This window comes from Aulonocara sp. 'chitande type north' Nkhata Bay, linkage group LG7 (assembly GCF_057382095.1).
Source record: "Aulonocara sp. 'chitande type north' Nkhata Bay isolate Kocher_YH1m ecotype deep benthic linkage group LG7, A_spYH_male_GT1.1, whole genome shotgun sequence".
In the NCBI taxonomy this organism is placed as follows: domain Eukaryota; kingdom Metazoa; phylum Chordata; class Actinopteri; order Cichliformes; family Cichlidae; genus Aulonocara; species Aulonocara sp. 'chitande type north' Nkhata Bay.
Window position 1 is genome coordinate 21,398,989 of NC_141350.1, and position 20,569 is coordinate 21,419,557.

General features: G+C 39.8%; 1 protein-coding gene across 1 annotated transcript in view; it reads left to right on the plus strand.

Annotated features, from left to right (window-relative positions):
• cspg4 (chondroitin sulfate proteoglycan 4) overlaps nt 1-20,569 on the plus strand; it is a 73,116-nt gene that overhangs the window by 23,986 nt on the left and 28,561 nt on the right. Inside the window, exon 2 of the mRNA XM_086299346.1 lies at nt 19,424-19,587. Within this exon, the coding sequence (XP_086155472.1) occupies nt 19,424-19,587 (164 nt within the window). The remainder of the gene's footprint in view (nt 1-19,423; nt 19,588-20,569) is intronic.

Genomic DNA, 20,569 nt, shown 5'->3' on the forward strand with positions numbered 1-20,569 from the left:
AGAGCTGGCACTCTTGTTTTGCTTTTAAGACGGAAACATCAAGCACTTTACTGTGTTATGCACCCTCCCTGGTTAATAAGCTTGATGAATTGCTTATCAACAGCTGACAGGATATTGCAGACTGCTCCGTACTGTGCTTCACCAAAACTTGGCTGAATGCAGGTGTCAGCACTATACCGCACAGAGGCTTCACACAAGAGGAAAGGTTGAGTTGTGTGTTTCTATGTAAACAAGAGGCAGCGCACAGGCAACACCGATTTAACGGGCCTGCTCTTTGGTGTTGGAGACGCTCATTATTAAATGAAGCCCATAATACCTGCCAAGACTGTTTGCTCCTATTGTATTAGCCTAAAGTAGCAGTCACTGAGGCAGCCCGGCACCTATTAGACACATCATTGAAATGGAAGACTCCTACCCAGAGCTGGAACGCCAGGAATTTAGAGGCATTAACTTGAAGAAGTCATTACCAATGTGCACACTAAGTATGATAAAGCACTGGATCAATGCTGTAGTACTACAGTTAATGATTTTTATGCTGTATACTGGCCCCACCCCTTGGGCTGTAAGACTACAACATGATCCTCCTCAGAGCTGTTCAGAAACTGGTAAAAACAATAACTAACATGATAAAAAACAGAGATGTTTCCAAGCAGCGGGTAAACTACAGGACCCTCTGAATAGTGCAGCCTGTGTTTTAACTTCCTACATCAATTTTTCTGAGTTTTCCATCTAACTCTGATGTGCGAGTTCAGTAAAACATTAAAACTATTACAGAAAAAATTGCGTACTGGCTTTAAGCAACATTTACTGGTTAGTGATGAAGCTTTAGTTTCCATCGTGACAGATCATCCAGATCTGCTGAGTGTGTCGCAATGAATTCTGTTGTTGTCTTAATAACATAGCACTCTGTTTGTGTAGAAGCTAATTGTGGCCACATGAGAGTTTTGATATGAAACTACAGAAACTAGATGAAATCAGCTTACTGATTCTATCTAAGGTAGAAAGCACTACTTGTTACCATTTATGGCTACATAATAACTTCAGAGTTTACATAGCTTGAATTATAAAGTAGAAAATAAGAAAGAATAAGAAAGTGAAAGTCTGCTTTGCAAGAATAAAGGTGATCCAGTATATATGCAGGATGACATATCTGATCTACAAAACCATAAACATGAAGTACATGTGTTTAGCAACACTGTGTGCCAGATGACAGCATGTTGTGCACATGTTCATAAAACCTAAAATAGGAAAGATGTGCAGAAAAAGAGTGAAGGACAGAGCGCTTGCTCGACAAGGAGCTATAATCATAGCATACCTTCACTCAAGCATAGGGAGGAGTGAGCAGACTTATAATGAAACTCATTTCAATTCCATTGTGCTTACACAATGCCAATAAAGTTTGTGAGAACTTAAATCTTTAAACAGTTTAAAGAAAGCACATTTCTTATTAGCATACTGAATGCTAAACAGTATGTTTTTTTACTTGGTGTGCAAACTGAAACGTTTTTTCGTCACTTTTTGAAATTTTACCCACAGTTTGGGGTCTTTAAGAGTTTTTCTAGGGTTTTTGTTTTTTTAATGTTCATCCACCATTTTCTTAAATGTATCCAAATTTAGGATCATGGAGGGTCTGGAGTCTGGAGTGAGAGGTAGGGTACACGCATCCATCCATTCTCTTCTGCTTACCCTTGTCAGGGTTGCGGGGGGGTGCTGCTGGAGCCTATTGTTGTGGAAAATTTAACGATAACCTGCAACACACCCAGTGAGCTTGATTTGAAGTGGGTTTAATAAACACATTGCAATGTGGAGAGAGCATCCCAGTGAAACCCTAGGACCATCTCTGAATCGTGGCCACCACCCTTACATCTTATATACAGAGACACAGACAAAGAACATTCCACAAACTCTTACATGCTGGCCCCTCTCACAGGGGGCTATACCTCCTCCCTCATAGAGAGAATTATGACCTTGTTTTCTGCTTGGCTGTCACCTAAGGATTTACATCCCTGATAAGCAGAGGGAGTCCCACTATCTGTTTAACGTCTCCCATTACAATGGCCTCACTGTGTTAACATTCCACATGCATGTAAACTAGTGACAAGAGTGCTCTTACTATAGTAAAGTGAGAAAGTGATATTACTATAACTAATGTGATATGATTAAATATGTGATTACTACATGAGAAAAGAAATCTGCCACCACATTATCCCAACAGTCTTAGGGCGAGAGGTGGAGTACACCCTGGACAGATCGCCAGTCTGCTGCAGGGCTAACACATAGAGATAGACAACCATTCACACCTATGGGCAATTTCGATTTACCAATATACCAATTAACCCCACTAACTGCACCAACCCTAGATTCAATTGCATTTAATTTATATAGCACCAAATTACAAAAGTCGCCTCAATATTGCAAGATAACAACCCTACAATAATACAGAGAAACCCCAACATTTAGACAACTCCCTGTAGGCCCACACATTGGCTATAGTGGGAAGAAAAAACTCCCCTTTAACAGGAAGAAACCTCAGACAGAACCAGGCTCAGGGAGGAGCAACCATCTGCAGTGAGGGGAGGAAGACAGGAAAAAAGACATGCTGTGGAAGAGAGTCAGACATTAATAATAACACATAATTAAATGGAGAGTGGTGTGTAAACACAAGGTGAGTGACAGCCTACACAGGTTGGCAGGGCTAAAAGAGCGAGGCAGACAACTATTCATACTCATGGGCAATGCCACCTCACCAATTAAACTAACATCCATGTCTTTCGCATGTACTGTCGGAGGAAACCCCAGAGTATCCAGTTGGGAGCCCATGGGGAGAACAGGAAAACTTCACACAATGGCTCTCAAACCAATCGATAGGCTTGACCCAGTACCGTCTTACTGTGGTGCTAACCACAACATGCCGTCAACGCAATTAAAATCTCCACTTACCAGCGGTGTCTGTGAAGCTGGACAACAGTTGAAGTATATACTCAGATTTAAATTACAAAAACAACAAGTAAAACCTTTCATACAATCAATACTTAGCATCGCCAGCTATCCAGAACGATTTTTAAGAGCTTTAGTTTTTTTGTTTTTTCATTTATGTTTTGTTTTGTTTTATCTTCCACGTCAGAGTTTACAATGGTTGCCCCTCTCAAGTTCCTTTCTGTTTACAGCTGCAGGGTTTTGTGAAGGCGAGCATTGATTTTAGTCCTGGGCTTCGCTTTGGTCTTCAGTCAAGACAGTGAATCTGTCTCGGTGGAGCTTTCGCCTCCAGCGGTGAATAAAAAAACATATTCCACATTTTCTCCTTTGCCTGCGCTCGTTCGCACAGCCCCACTGATGATCTCGCTCTCACTCGCTCCCGTTGACACTTATTTCAAACAATGCGCTCCTCCAACCCTTGCATTCATCAAAGTCTGACAGCCTTGTCAATATCCTGTGAAAAAAGCCATCTTGTGCCTCAACGGGAGGAACAAATGTGGTCATAAATCTAAATATGGATGAGGAGTTGTCAGGATTGTATGTAAAGCTATATGCAGTGATGTGGGTACTATGCACGGAATCTGTGCAAGCCATCTGTGGCCGGGCATGTCTTATGCCATCAAATTACTCACCCGTGTGTGGCACTTTCATCAGTACGCGTAATTATGCTCTGCCAAGATTAAAGATTTGCCGACGTGATGATGGATGAAAGGCTCAGAAGATGAACCAGATTTAGATTAGCAGATACATTTCCACACAAGTCTAAGGAACATGTAGTCTGATACATAGACTGTGTAATTGGTTAATTTTAAGGACTCTTTTTAGGGATGCTTTTATACTTTACTGTGTATTCAAAGTACAGAAAACACAAAAACAATCCCTAGCCAAAAGTTTCTAGTATTAAAAGCAGCTTACATGAAAACAAATTGATCTGTAACTCATCACTGTGCATTGTTATTTTTATTTGCCCCAATTTATGTTCTGGCTACAGTCAAGAGTTAAATGGGTATTGATTAACCTACTTGTTTCAAATACAGCTATAGTATTTGTTGCTTTCAACAGTAGGTTTCATGAGGCTTTCAGAGTTGCTAATGGATCATTGCAAAAGCACTGGAACAGCTAACAAAATAATTAAGCTCTTGCCAAAACCTGTAGATTAAAGTCTTCTTGTTTCTACAGCGAGAAATAATAACCGGAAATCTCTCCAGCAGCCGAAAGCACGTACCTTATTGTTTTGTGCTAAAAGAATCATCAGTTCTTCTTCTTCAGTTTTTCAGGGTGTGGAATTCAAGACCTTCAGCAATCTGGTTAATTGATTTGTCATTCATCAAAACATAAAACAATTTATCTTAATAATTGATTAATGATTGGGCCGTGTGAGAAGATAATCGTCATTCATCATAATTTTCTGTCTTTTTCGTATTGACCAAACAATGTATCAAGAAAATCATTTCAAGAGTGATTGATAATGAGAATAATCATCAATTGATCGCTTGGAAATTCATTAACATTTACCCCAAATCCAAATGTGAACTGGTTTAAATTGCTGGTTGTATAAATGATTATGTTTTTTAACTTTCAACTAAAAATGTTATGTCCCATAATTGCAGATGCATATCAATATTAAATATACAATATAGATACATGCATTGTATCTATTATTATTACTATGTATATTTCTGATTACATTAATGAGGACCACAAAAATTGTCCCTCAACAGGTATTTGTTTGATGAAAGAAAAATAAATCAAATGAAATGTTAGACAGTTACGCTCTCTTATGAAATAATTTAAAATAAAAGAAACCAATGTGAAAATTAATGCACTGGATAGCAATAAAGATTTTCAAAATAAAACACCAGGTTTCTTAAGGTTCAAAACCTTTTCCTTAAGCTGGGCATACACTGTGCGATTATTGGCCCATTTTGAGCCGATTTTTCAGTCGTGCAACCGTTTTGGGGATCGAGTTTCGCCTCAATCTTGTGTCGTGTATCATGTAGTATACATGAGGTATACACCTCACGACTGGCTCCCGATCATCAGTCGTTTGGTCCTAAGAAAATCAAACCTGTTTGAAATCCTGTCGGCCGTCGTGAGGGTGTCAACGCAGCCTCTCACACTGCGCATGCGCAAACAGAAATGGAAGTAGAAAGATGGAGCAGCACGGCAGTGCAGCGTGTGATCTGGACACAAGCCATGGAGGTACAACTTGGAGAACTTTGGCAAGCTCATCAGAGCCTTTTCGATGTGGCCTCACAAAATTGTCACGACCACAACAACCGTGAAAAGAGTTGGATGGACATTGCTGCTCAATCACAGCTACCTGGTCAATGTTTTTCATTAGCAATTTAGCAAAGTTGATGGTGGTGGTGTGCGTGTCTGTGTGAGTGAAAAACAGAGAGGGAGAGCGAGAGACAGATTTTGTGTTATAAGCTTCATGTTGGGGACGCACAGTTTGAGCACTCAGGTCACATCAGAGTGTCGGGCCGTATAGTGTGAGACCCTGCATCGTGACCTTAGAACTTCTCACCCCTGCGATTCAATTGTACAGTTTGAGCAGGAGCTGAATAACGCGACTGAAAAAAAATCGCACAGTGTATGCCCAGTTTTATACCTTTAAAGACGAATGAACTTTACCTTTTCATATCAACCAAACTCTCTTCCGCTGCACAATAAACAAACATGAAATCCTTTTATTTATTGAACTCTTACCTCTAAAAGAGTGCCTCATTAAACTAAACATAGGATTTTTAAAACTTTCATCAACTATATATTTTGACCCATTTTATTACCATGAACTGCTTCTTTTTTCAATTCTTTTTATACATAAATCTGAATAATTTCAGCCAAGTCTCAGCTATCTTCCTAATTGAAAAAGGAACCAGACAAGGTACAAAGTGATGCAGAACATACAAAAATGCTGCAATAGTAAATTGTAGGTACAATGAGAGCTCCAGGGTAACGTGACATAAATATATTGAAGCATCTTCATTTAAAGTAAACATGAATAAGAATATCCCAAACCAATGGGGAATATTTCACAGACCTTCACAAGTGTAGGTGTAATAAACTGTGTGGGAAAATATCTCTTGGATCTCAACTGAATTCAGCTTAGTTTTACTTGTACAGTGCCAAATGACAACAACTGTTGTTTTATATAAACAGTATTTTACATTGTAACTTAAAGACCCTACAATAATATGGGAGTAAACTCCCCACTCAGATGACCCTCTGTGAGCAAGCACTTGGCCACAGTGGGAAGAAAAAACTCCCTTTTAGAAGAAGAAGAAACCTCCAGCAGACCCAGGCTCAGGGAGGGACAACCACCTGCCACGACCGGTTGGGGATGAGGGGACGAAGACGGGGCACATATAGACTGTGGAGGAGAGTCAGAGATTAATAGGTCTGATTAAATGCAAAGTGCTGTAAAGTGTTTGGAATATCATTAGTTTATTCATCAAGTTTCCTCTGATATGTAGACAGCTTTGGCGAGGCAAGTCAGTGTCCTGTATGGTTCAGTTCCAAAGTGCTCCTAAATCAAACAAAGAAGTGAAGTTGTCCAGTCGTGTTCAAACAGGTGAATTCAAGCGTAAAAAAGTAATGGATGGTCTCCTTCTCCAGCATAATAAAAAATCAGAGCAGCTCCTCGGGGTAAGAAATCGATCAAGTTCAGGTATGGCTTTCTATTTCCTTTGTCAAAGACAATCCCAAAACAAATGGTATTTGCATGGAATATCAAAACCCCAGTTTTACTACTGCATGAAATAAATAGTTACCTATATTAAATGGCCATAAGGAATATAAAATCAACTCTCAAAATACCACTCTAATAGATTAGTAAATCCACACATTGATACAGTACTTGTGTTTAGTGCAGCAGTCATGATTTTTTGATCTTTTATTTAATCATCAAATAAACAAAGTTGCAATTCATATTTAAAATTCCCATTCAATTTATTAAGGCAGAAATATGCAACATTAACTAAAGATTTAAAGACAATAATGTAAAGTCAACTTCACCTATCAAAATTGGGAAAATAGATGCCGCCGTGCTAACACAACAATGGACAACAGGGCTGCAAGGCTAATTAGCTGGTTAGCTCAACACAGCTCAACTGGGCTAAATTCACCAAGACACACTTCCAACAAACTGTCATCTCACACTTTAGTTATTAAAGATATGATGAACCATTGACATAGCCTAAATAATTTGTTTGTCTATAAGCTTATTAAGCAACACTTTATATCCATTCTATTAGTTACATACTAGGGAGGAGAAATGCTTTATAAATGCCATCTTAATGTTTAATAGTTTTCTAATAAGTGTTTTCACAGGATGATTCCATAAAAAAAGGTTCAAATGTTCACTTCTCATGCACCAACAAAGGCTTTTTTGTCTCTTTTAAGATCACTTCTGAGCTTACCTGTGGTTACATTCAGCTGTCACAGTCTGTAAGACTTTGTATCCTGGGTTCTGGCAATTCAGACATATCTTTGACTGCTCTAAAAGAGTTTCACTTTCAGGACACACACTACCATAGATCATTTCTGAAGTTAAAAAGCAGTCAACTCCAACAGTAACTGCTGTGATCTGCTGTCATGCAAGAGGTAGGTGGTACAGTATGGGAGGATGTTTGATTTCTCCTCAGTCATCTGCAATACATATGGTAGTTTCTAACAGAGTGAAAAGCATTTAGCTCAATCAGCCGTGCACGGTTGGGAGGTGGGGGATGATGCACAAAGGATGCTTATGAGCAACTTCCCTCAGATAAAATGAAGAAATAGCATTGTAATCAGACACATGCAATGAGGTGCATTACTTGTAATTACATCTGTTGGAGCTGAGAAGTAGTTGTTGGAACAACACTCAATTCAAACTCCCTGCTCTTGTTGTCATCTAAATGCAAATTATAGGTAATAAGAACCTCTGTCAATCTGCTGAAGTTCCATGCCAACTTGAAGAAACAACAAACAGAAAAAGCTCTCTGATGTATCTCTTTCTGTGCTCACTCTTTGGATTTCTGAAGACTTTTTGTTTTGTTTTCCAGATACAACATTCACTCGGTTTCTTTTTCATCATATTCTTCCTCTGAAAGCGTTTGTCTTTCTAAAGTTTTTTTGTTTTGTTTTTTTCTGCTTTCTGTCTGCAAGGCATCTCTGAGGTGCGGTGAGCTATGCTGCTTACAAACTCGTGGCACTGTGGCGTCAATTCTGACTCATGACCTTTGTCACAAGTTAGTCCTTTCACACAAGAAACCAAACAGATTCAACTGATAACAAAAAAAAAGTAGCATGGGTTTTTCATTCAAATTTCTAAAAGGAAAACTTAATTTGTCACTTTGTTTGCAACTGCAAAATATCTTGGATCTTGAATGGCATCAAAAACTCCATTAAACATTAGTATCGTTTTTGTCTTTCTTAAGCCAGTCTTTCTGTTTCAAACTTAGGTTGTTTCACCTGCCTGAACATGATCTCTCAACATCGTTTGACTGGCCTACTTGTCTTTCTCTCTTAGACTCTTTGGTTTCTGTGACAGCCCTCTATATTGTCTAAATATAAAAACTTTTTAGGAATAGCATGTTGGTTATACAGTAGATGGTAGTGGTTTGTTGCTCAAATAACACATTTGGATTATGGGTAAGACACAGTGGCCACCCTGCTTTTATCCTTTACTGTAGTGTCAAATGTTGCAAGCCTATATGTGAATAACAATATTTGGAGGTGAAGAAAAATGGCCGGCAGATATTTCAACTAAAAGTGGTCTTAAAGATTTTGCTTTGAAAGGCAGATGGCTCTATGAGAGAAGGGCAATATGAAGGGTTGTTATAGTCATCACAGATTATAGTGTTGGACTTGTACTGTTGCTACATCCACGCACGACACAACTGCCAAAGGGTGTGAGTTATGTACAGTAAACAGTGGCTTGTGTTAGAGGATGCATGTTGCCACGACGTCCCCTCAGGCTAACTGCGGTGCGCGGAGTGGCCGCCGTCATTGATTGACTTGGCAAGCTCACGGGTTCTGTTTCCCCTCCCCCGGGTCAGTTTTGTCACCACATGTTTAAACCATTACCACTGATGTGGCATGAATGTTAAGATCCAGCAAAACCAGTGTTTGCCTTTAATGCGTAGCCTTCCCTGTTTTGTGTAGGCAGGCGTGCTGTGACTGGACAGATGTCAGTGTTCTCACTGAGAAAAAGAAGGTGATCAGAAGGTTGCTGGTTTGTGCGCAAAGACAGATCTGGGCAAGTGTGTGTGTGTGAGAGAGAGAGTGAGAGAGAGAGACCCTCTAGGTGTGTGTATCTAATTATGCTCAGCATTGCTGGAGCCCTAATAAAGGGTTGAATAAATATATTTTTCACACTGGTCTATTTTGAATATTTTGGTTTCAGCCATATTTGTATTTGCTTGAAATAATCCTGTAAGGACACAATAAATCTTAGGATTACATAAAATCCTAAAATGTATTCTTTTTTTTTCTACAAATCAAATTTACCAGCTGAGCAGTACTGTAGTATGTAGTTGAGTATAAAGTCCAAATCCCCTGTGCGTTCCTCCTCGTCTATTATGCCTGCTACTAAAATTTTTCCACTAAGAACCAGTATTATCCATCTTCAAGCCAGTGCTTCAATAATAAAACCAAACCCTGCAGAACTGTGGAAAAATGAAATAGATGTATTTGTTGGAGCTGGGACATTAGACTGCTGTTTAAGTTGTTGCGCAGCGTTTCCGGGCTTTCCATGTTAAATGCTGTTTACTTTGGACTGAAGGCTGTGGGGCTGAGGAAGAGTGAGTTCTGCACAGAGGGATGCTAAAGAGAGGTTTGGGGTTGGGGGGTAGGGAGCGCTAGTAACATTTTCCCAAAAGACAGTTGGAGAAAAGGAGCTGGGTGGAGCAGGGTGGGCCTCTTCAACGGTAGCCTGGTGGAAAACATTTATCTGAATGGCGGGAGACGGAGGGCTGACTCAGCCAGCGGGCACAGAAGGAATGGCTGTTAGCTTGTGAGATCCTTAACCCGTGGCAAAGGGAGGGAAAGCGTGTGTGCGTGTGCTCATAGCCACTAATAGGTGCAAGGGTGAGTATGGGTGTTTATGTTTGCACCGTGTACTTCTGTTTTTGGGTGTGTGCACTAAGACGGTTTAGAGTAACGCCAGTTGATGGAAGGGTTTCAGAGAAAGCATCTGGATAAAGCATTTATCTGGGGTACGGCTGCGAGGGTGGTAGGGAAATGAAGGTGGGGGCAGTCTGAGCTGGAAAGGGTCAGTCTGGTGGTGTGTGCCTTCAGCTGGTTCTCATTATGGAGCTAATGTGACACTCTGATCTCAAACACACACTGAGTCTGCAGACCTGGTTTAAAGCCGGATATGGGTTTTGAGAGGCCCCTACACTGCAACCTCTGTATCACAAGTTCCCCCTCTTTAGAGACTAGAGGCCTCATTTACAGATAAGCCTCACCTTTAGATTTGGTCATGGAAAGAGTGTGTAGCTGTGAAGGTTGAAACTGATGTGACAAAGGCTCCTTTCAACATTTAACTATTGTGAGGAGAGAAAAATGTGGCGTTTTGGGTAACTGACATAAAATTAAAAGGTACCAAGAGTTTGAATACTATCCACCTTACAACTAAATAAATCCAATTTTGTATTGTCTGTTACAGGGGTGTCAACCATAAGGCCTGTGAAGGAATTTGTACATTTTTGCACTTTTAACTGTATTTCTTCCTTACATAAAGACTTCCTCCATGGTTTTTTATAACCACACTATTATAATTAAATATTAATTAAATAATTAAATGACAGAAAAGTTCCTGTAGAACTTTTTTTTTTAATTAACAAAAACTTTATATTTTATAATTACAGGACAACCTGGGCAAAAACAAGCCAAGACGTCTTCTTTAATGTACACAAGGCATTCTTTTGAAATTGCACTTTTTCCCATCCTAGGTCCGGCCCACTTAAGATCAAAGTATGTGGCTCCCAATGTAAAATGACATACCTTGTCTGCTATATAGCATGAGGTGAAGTTGCAGCCAGGACCACATAAAATTGACAAGTCATTTTCTGTTTTGAATCAGTGAGACCCAAATGAGAGAAAGACATAAAAATAATTTAACTGATCTGTCTGGAACATAAAGCCATTTCTATCTAGTGTTCCCAGGCACTGGACCCCAGCTGAGCAAGGTTTCTTGGTTTAAGGTGCTAAATCTCATTCCCTGTGCTGACATATAAGTGGAATGATTTATGACAGTGAACTGCTATTCAGCAAAGTACGTTCCAAGGCACTGAAAAGCCAATGTCATGCTGATAATTAGTGGAGGAGTGACTGATGCATGCAATCGTACTCATAACTGCAGTCACGAGGGTACTCAGTGCGAAAGCTGAATGGAGCTATTGATACTGTCAGAAATGACTGTTAACGATAAAAGAATTAGGATGAGAGCAAACACGCAGACATGTACTTTCAATACCCCCAAAAAAAGTGTGGCTGTGGAAATTACACGACCAAACGCTGGTGCTGTCACGTCTTCTCTTCTTATTCATACTTCAATTGTGGCAGTTCCAAAAGTGCCTTAGGCACTCTCAGTAGTGTGCAACAGCATACCAGCCATATGTATTGTGAAAACATTAAAACCCAAGGCACAACAGAAGACACAAACCTCAAGAGCATAGTTTGGAGATATTAAGAGAAATATTAACTGTAGGGGGAGAGTTGAGGTGCAACATAGAAACACAGGCCCCTTGTGACTACTTATCTAACAAAGCCTGCAAACTGAAAAGAATGCCAAAATGTCTCCTTTCACCAAGATGCTCTCTACTCAGTTGATATAAGTGAAAAATTGGGGGCAAGAGCCTATTTGAATTCTGTGTAAGCTAAATGAACTGAGAGCAGGCGCTGTTTAGCTTAGCCTGCTATGCTGCTACATATATTAGCCATATGCCCTTCAACTTGTAGCATTTATATGCAAACTAAAATTTCTTTGTGGAGCACTGAGGTAGAGATATGTTGGCATTTACTGTTATCAAAACTAATGACTTTTTCCAGCTTCATGCTTTTATGCTAAGCTATGCTAACTAACCTCTGGCTCCAGCTCCACCATACTTGAGGCAGATTAGCTTTCTCTCAAAAAAAAACAAATAGGTGTGTTTAAGATTTAAAACTTCGATTTAACTGTTTTTAAACACATATATAGCAAGTGTGATAAAGAATAAAGAAAGCGGTATATAAAAAATATTTTTAAAAAAATACTTTCTAAACACCTCTTTTGCCTCATTAAAGTAAACACAGTACATTCAGGAAATAAGCTGATGCATGTACTTCCAGTAGATTTTTTGGTTTCTGAGGATAACCCAAGAGAGATTAAAAATAAAAAGTAAAAAAACAAGTGTGCAGTGATGCAAATTTCATCACCAGATGATGAGCAGGAGGCTCCAAGCAGACAGCCACATACTGGGTAATTTTGGATTCATCTGCACAGAGACTGCACTACCATGTGCCAACTACCCATGCACCCTTCAGCTGGTCTTCCAGTGGACTTAAAAGAAATATAACAGGAATGGCTACTGGTCCATGGAGCCTGCAGTTGTGTATGTCCAAAACCGAGCATAAGCCCCACTTCAGGGCTTCTGCCAAGAGAAGTTCCCCAAGAGGTGGATGAAAAGTTGCTAAAAGGTTCCATTTAATATTAACCGTGATCTTTTTTCAAAACCTGGTAAGCTAATTTGTTGACTAAACCTGAGGAAAATGTAACTGAAAACTGAAAAAGTTTCCTCCAGAGATGGACTTCAATGTGGACTCATATCAGCATACTGATATAGGCTGTATCAGATAAATCATAATGATAGGGGGGGGGGGGAATTCTGTCATGGGAAAATTAGGGGTTTATGATGTCTATTAATTAAATCCAGACTTTAACCTGGGTATGATGTGGTATCACACTTTGAAACAGGGGCTTAAAATAACCGACATTAAAATAATTTAGTTTAATTATCCGTGCTAATCACGACACAACAACAGGACACAGAACGTCTTTGCGCTCCCATTTTGTGTTGACATTGTAAATGTTAGAAACTTAAGAGGCTGTACTTAACTGTGTGCTAATTTCCTGCTGCTATTACTCTTTGGTCCATCAATGCTGTGGGGGGAAAAAGGCCCAACCATTCTAGCTACCCATCCATTACATGCTGCGCTCTCAGTTTGTTTTTTTTTCACCTTTAAGCTTCTTTTCAATCAAGCACTGTAGGTTAATGAAAATCCTCAGTTGGCCTCTAATTAGATTTCAGATGTGAAAGCACAGAAGGACAGTACACTTTCTTTACCGAACGATGCGAAAGATATCACTGTAAAAAAAAGTCTTAGATTTGATAGTTTGTGTGCAATTTTTTCCTTCCTGTCTGCTCCCTTGACACACTGTTGCAGTCACTTCTCACATGTGAGACTTCATTAAATGTCCTTCAGCTCCATAAACAATTTCAGGAGCTGAGGGAAAACAGAGAAAGGCATAGCTACATGTATAAATAATCACACATTAGAATATCTCTTTCAAAACATGACAAAAGAAAGTGTGTGTGCTCAGGCGTAGTGAGGTCCATTTATTGTTAGGGGGATTGCAGGTTGAAATCCTATGGGGCGGTCCACTCCTCTGATGTCACGGAGAGATTATTTTAACAGGACTCACTGTGCGGGACCTTGACCATGGTTTCCGTAGCTCAGCTGGGCTGACAGTGGCACGCTTTGTATTAGTCAGTCATAAACTACAGCAGAGCCCCAAATCACTACAATGCATCCGTTCATGGCTATGTTTGTCTTACAATGCTGTTTGGTGAGTGAGATCATCAACTGAAGTCATTAGGATCACAAGTCTTTTAGCAGAGTTTTAGGAGCCAAGAGCCTGCAAATTAATCAAACACCTTAGTGGTTGGAAAATTGAAATTCAGGAAAAGCATAGCTTGAAAATTTGAGAATGTCCCATTGTGTGCTTTTAAACTACCATAATATATCTTTGTCTGCTGTGGCCTGAAAGAGTTCAGTTAGCATTTCAGGGTAATGAAGCCCAACTTTTGAGGGGATATTTTCCCTGAAAGCTGTGCAAGAGAGTGTACATGCTGTAAAAAGGCGTTCGTGGCAACTTTCTGGAGTATACAACAAGACTGTTCTTTGGCTTTCCAGTCATGGGATTGGATGTTACGCAGTGGTAGGGTACTCCCCTATAAGCCCTGAGTTATCCTGCTTTTTTTCCTTCTTAAACTAAACAAATGGGTATAAAAAGACAGATAGAAATATCTCTGTCAGTTTTATGTGTTTTTATTTATTTATTTGTTTGTTTGTTTGTTTGTTTGTTTGTTTGTTTGTTTGTTTGTTTGTTTGTTTGTTTGTTTGTTTGTTTGTTTGTTTGTTTGTTTGTTTGTTTATTGGAATATTGGAAAGTCTTCAGTTACACTAATTAAAGACACTACCACTTTTATGTCATTCCAAAGGGAGTGCTTTTCCTTTCATTCTGCATGGAGACCAAGCTTTTCAGAGCAGAGCACAAATCCAGACAGCATGAGTCTTTCACATCCTCCACTCCACGCTTTGTCACAAGTCCATTTACCTAAGCTAAAATTACATTGCACTTCCATTCTCTTTTCACAGAGAAAGGTCATAATTTTTCGTTGCTGCCGCTACCCCTTGTCTGTTTTGTAAGCGTGCGTTTTATAGAGAGACAGCCTGAAAAGTTGTAGGTTATTGCCAGGGAGGAGGCTTCCAGCTGTGGCCTCCACAAGCCTTTTTTTAAGTATTGTACCTCTTCAATCTGGCTGTGATTGGAGTGTCTCAGAGGGATGCAGAAGTGGATAGGGATTTGAAAGGGAGGGAGGGGGCTAGAATTATGCAGCCTGCTTTCACGCTAGCATAGCTGGGTCTGAGAAATGGCTCCTTAAAGCCTGTAAAAGTGTGTCCCTGGTGACTTCTGAAAAGTCTGGAAGGGATCCTCATAAAGCAGCACTGTCAAAGTATGTAGAGTTGTGGCTCAGCTCTCTGCTGTTTAAAAGCACTGGAGCTAGGACTATTGTCTTATGGAGAGTGCTGTATTCAGAGTCTCTAAATGTTTTTGCCAAAATGCTCACTTCCTGAGAACATTTTAAGAACGTCTTGATGCATCCTCAATCATCCAGGTAAGTAAATCTCCAAAAGTTGATTCTGTTCATCTAGACGTAGTGTTTTGTTCCTTCAGTGGGCTGGTTTCAGTCATTATGCAAATGTACTGTTTATAAGATTGGGGAAACCTGCACTCAGCTGAGACTGAAGAAGTTACTTGGATGAGTGACGAAACGTTTCTCCCACTGAAAACGTTACGTCCAGATGAACAGAATGAACTTTTGGAGACATTTTAAGAACATTTTTCTTCTGTTGGAAATTTTTTTTTTTTGAAATCTGTATTAATATAGTGAATCTGAATGTTTATTGAGGGATGACAATGTCATCCAGTGGTTAGCACTCTTGTCTTACAACAGGAAGATTCTTGATTTGAACCTCCTGGCTGGGTGGGGCCAACAGCTGGAGTTTGATGCTCCCAACAAGTTGGTTCTGACATATAGTTATGACTTACAGCACACCCTATATCAAACTTATGGTATATTAAGAATATTATGTTAATTATTTAATGCTGCTTTGATTATGCTCAGCAGCATATTTTATTTAGCATCTGTCAAAGCAAAGAATTGGAGGGAGGTGGCTGGGGTGGATGGTGGGCATATGAAACACAGGCTCTGTAACTGTAGTAAAGGATAGTAAAGAAATCCATTTAAAGAAAGGTTGCAGCTTTAGTGCAGTGTTGAAACGCCATCCATCCTCTTCCACTATGATATTTGAAATACTCACAGCTGATACTTGGCATTTTGGTTTGATAAATAACAATAAATTATCAAGGCTGTTCACTCAGCTGATTAGTTGTAATGTGCAACTTCTCCTGTTCTCTTCCAAATCCTAACAGTACATTGAGCTGTCTGCAGACACAATTAGAAAACAAATGTTTACCACAGGTCTAAGTGCTATTGACCCTTGCAAAGGATTATAATTGTTTCGTGGTAATGACTGAGTTGCCATGTGGCAAAAACAATATTGCACTTATAAGCTCTCAGGTTCTGTCTGTGGTTAGCAGACTCTATTTTTCATATCCTTGAGCCATCATGCCCTGTTGCAGTAGGCAAAACCCAGCAAAGGAAAGAAATGGCAAACATAACCTCTATTTATAGTCAATCTAACCATAGCTTAACCATGGGTTACGCAAGTAGGTGGTTTGTTTGGATTCCAAGCAGTGTTACCATGACAACATTTGAGAAGAGAACCACACACAAGGTCCTTTCTTCTGCTAAATATTTCAAACAAACAGAATAAGTACAATAAATAAAATAGCATTATTCTGTTTATGCAGTTAATACAAAGTTCAAGGATATCAGTTTTCACAATTTTCTGCATATAGTTTAAAGATTTCCTTGAGTGACTGTAATGAGTCATTTAGCACCCTGAATCCTTAGTTCATGTGTATCTGCCACATCTTCACACTCACTTAAAGTAGGACTAAAGCGATTCTGACTGATCAGTACGGACATGTCACAGGACACAAAGTCTTCTCACTGTCTCCGGCACTTGTGGTCAGCGTGTCTCTCTTCCCTATAGCTTTTCCGGACATGTGTCACTAGCCTGGGACCAAAAGAGGATAGAGAAGAGGAGGAGGAAAGGGAGAGGAAGACAAAAGGGTAATTCATCCAGCGATTCTTAAAAGGGAGGAAGACTCAGTTTCCTCCGAGCATTATAAATACAAGAGCAGTCAGTCATCAAATTATAGCCATCTGCATTGGCCTGAGACCAGGATTCTGCTTGACACAGAATGGTTTGTGTTAAAGTGCTGTTAAGGGGGAGGTGTGGTAGTTGAAGCTTATCAGAGACTGTGCTCTTGGGTGGTTAAACTTCAACACACAGACTGACACCAAGTGTGGCAGAAGAGCCACAGCTCCAGCTTACATCCTTTGGGAGCAATGATGTTCCTTTCTGTATGATGATGCCTTGTCAGCAAAATCCCCTCAGCTAGTTCCCATCTACATCCAGCACTGAGTGCCTGGAAGATGGAGACTGTGGCTTAGTCTTACACTGCAGGAAAAGAGAAGAGAGGAGGTTTGTGTGATGTACAATTCATTTTCTGTCATCCTGGAGGTATCTCTTTGCAAACATATTAGGAACTGTTAACACTGAACAGGTTTCACCAAGGGTGCAGAGACAAAAGAAGTGCCACAGAGCGAGACATTTATACAGATAGCATGTTGAAAATGTGCTTTTCCTACGTGAAGCCTATTCTACACAGAGCTTTACACAGCTTAGATGGAGAACTAATGAATTCCAGGTCCAGGTACACTGCAGAGAGTAAAGCTTTTGTGTGTATCATTAGAAAATGTGCTCCTTTTTCCTGAAGGCAACAGCAGCAAGCTGAATTTGAACCAGAAAATCCCCAGGCAGAATTGTCTTGGCATCGCTCTCTCCTTCAGCTTTTTATCCCCATGCTCAGTGAACAATCCAACAAAAGCTCGGGTTTAAGAACCATGGAGCTCATTGCGATTTTCTTTGTTAATGCAATTGCCTGTAAGAAAAGATTCTGTTCCCCCATTTTTCAGTTTCAGCCTAGAGGGTCCTATGCAATTAGCACTAGTATTTCATTTAGAATACCTTAGCTTTACCAAAAACTCTCTGAACTGTTCTATAATAGCCTCTGGCGCAGTCAGTAACAGCTAACGACAATAGACTCCAAAAAGTGACATTTTGCAAATGAATGATGTGTAACTACAACAATTTCGTCCAACTCTCTTGTACAAATGACATTTCCATGTTCTGTAACATTTCCTTGTTGAGTTGTCAGGGCTGGTTTCATTGTCATTGTGATTTCTTTCACTTTTCTTTGTTGTTATTCACACAGTATGTATTACAAAGTTTAACATGTGATAATGTCAAATCCACGTGTGATATCCGTGGCGTTTCTGTGACTGCAAAAAGTCTCTCTGTGTGCTTGGCCTTGTGCTTAGACCATTCATCACTGACTTTGTTCATGACAGAGCAGCCCTGGACCCAAAACTAAATGCCTCTTAGTTAAAACGCAGAACCGTGGGCGTGACGATAAAAGCTTTGCTTTCGTTCTTGCTGACATCAAAATGATTGTCTTTGTTTACATTTTCAATGTTTGTTGCAGATCCGCAATGGAAAGGCTCACTTACAGGATGAGAGACAAAAGGACAAAGTTAGCCTTCAGTGTTTTGAAGTTGGCAGCATGACATTAATGTAGACGCAACCCAGACATAGGCTGTCCTTTACAGACACACACACACTCATTTGTTTCAGCCCTGAGAAAGTACTTTTTTCCATTTATAGTTATGAATGTGAATTCTCGAGCCTGTCATATTTTCTTCTCCTCTCCTTAATGCCCTATCGCATGAAGCCTGCTAGGTTAGTTAATGCTGCTGCTGATTTTGAGGGAACATTTTGTCCCTCATGATCTCCCAGGAATTTATGAACTTTGACACAACACTGTCTCTATCTCGCTGCTGGACTATTCCAAATATTCCAAAGCATTAGCACTGGCCGATCAGAACATTGCTTTCTTCACTGTGAGCGTCTGTGTCTTGGACTATCACCCTTGTGATGGCAAGTGGGCGACTAATTCTATATCTCTTGGCTAAAGCCATGGAAAACCCATGGCTGAGGAAACGGGTTGTTGGAGGTGGTCCAGTTTAATTTCAGAGCATGTGCACTGGAAAATAATTGACTTCCTCCCCGGTTTACATTTTGTCAAGGGCTCGAGAGAGCACAGTCCGGGGCAGGTGGCTGAATTAGCATATCATTGAAAATGAGACAGCTCAAGCCTGGGAAATCCTGCTCCCCATGACTCTATGTGCCCGGAAAAATCTCCGCAGGGGTAATGACTGATGTCTCAGTGAGAGAATCCCTTTGAGGCCACAGGAGCTCCTCTTCAGCCAGGAGCAGCTGGAGGACACCTGATAATATAGAAATCAGTGCCTGAGAACGTTGCACTGTAAAATGAGACTGTATTAAAAAATGCTCCTCTAATTGGTTTCGCCAAACTTCCACATCAGAATTCAGGGAGTTGCCAGTCAACAGCTGTAGGATGAGTTGATAATGTGTCATCCTGTGCAGGTGTCTTTTTGTGTGGGCCACTGTAGTAGGCCATGTTATGCTTCCACAGTGCAGACAATGCAAATGATCATGCAAATGAGGCTATTTTATGTTTAGCTACAAAAGTTTTGGTGCCTTTTCCTAGAGAAATGACAAACAAGACATATGGTGCAAAGTGAAAGAAAATAAGTGTCCGTGTATGTATCCGGGGTATAAAAACAGAAATGTCTTTGATGTATAGGATAACATGATCCATATATTATACTTTCAGATAACCTACATTCACTCTTCACAGAATCCTACTTTGGGGACAGCTTCTGTCATTTAAACGCCTTCCAAGATGTCTCCACCTTCCAGTTGTCACTAAAGTTCAAGACAAGTCGACGAAGTGGGCTGCTACTCCTGGCTGCTGGGAACGAGGACTACCTGTTCCTTGAGCTCCAAAATGGGAAAATACAGGTGCGGATTTAGAAATGGCAATAATCTGAGCCCTTAAAACTCTTTTTAAACAAAGCAGTGTTGGCACCCATTGGATAACCAATTCAAAAACAGAGCAGTTGTTCAAAAGAAGAGGCTAAAACAGACAACTGCATTTCTATTTGCAGCTCTACGGGAAAATCAAGTCTAAGGACTCAGAAAGAACAAAAACACCTTGAAATCAGCATAACTTATTGTATTTGTAGAGAAGTGTAGTTCCACACTTCAACTTCAGCTACAGTGCGAAATATGTTATTGTCAAAGTCACCTATGCATAGTACAGAGAGTCCTGTTTCAGAGTGTTTTGTTATAGTGAAATAATAAACAGCTAAAGTGATTTACATGGAGAAATGACCTCAAAATAGTCATTTAATCAGGGTAATTTGCTTAATTTGTCACACATTAAAATCCCAAAGAGATCACGAGTGAAATTACTAGAAGAATGTGTTATGAATGGGTTATGAACTACGTGACCTTTAAAGTAGTCGTGAACTCTGTTTCAATTCAATAAGCTACGATTACTTCATCGTGAGTCCCTCTAAAACAGGTGGATTGATTATATTCTTTTGGGGGGTTTTGTCTTCTCTAGTTCTCTCACTTAAATGAAAACTGTTTATGTCTATAATAAATAAATAATAAATTAAAGCAGTAAAACTCTCATCAGTTACGGTGCGACCGAGACATACAGACTTTTCCCAGAAGGGACAATATTGCTTCATTTTCAGTGAGGAGAAATCAAAGGTTATTTGTAATAAAAGGAAATATTACTAGTCGACGTTTTTCAGGGATATCAGATACATTGAACAAATAGAGTCGAGGCGCCACAAAAATGAAATTGCCTTTTCTGTGAGGGATGTTAAAGAATCATGTAGTTCAACATTTTTTTTAAAGAACATTCAGATCTCTGATTTTATTAGTGAAACTTCTGGGAATTAATTCATTTTCTAAATGAGTTAATTACTTA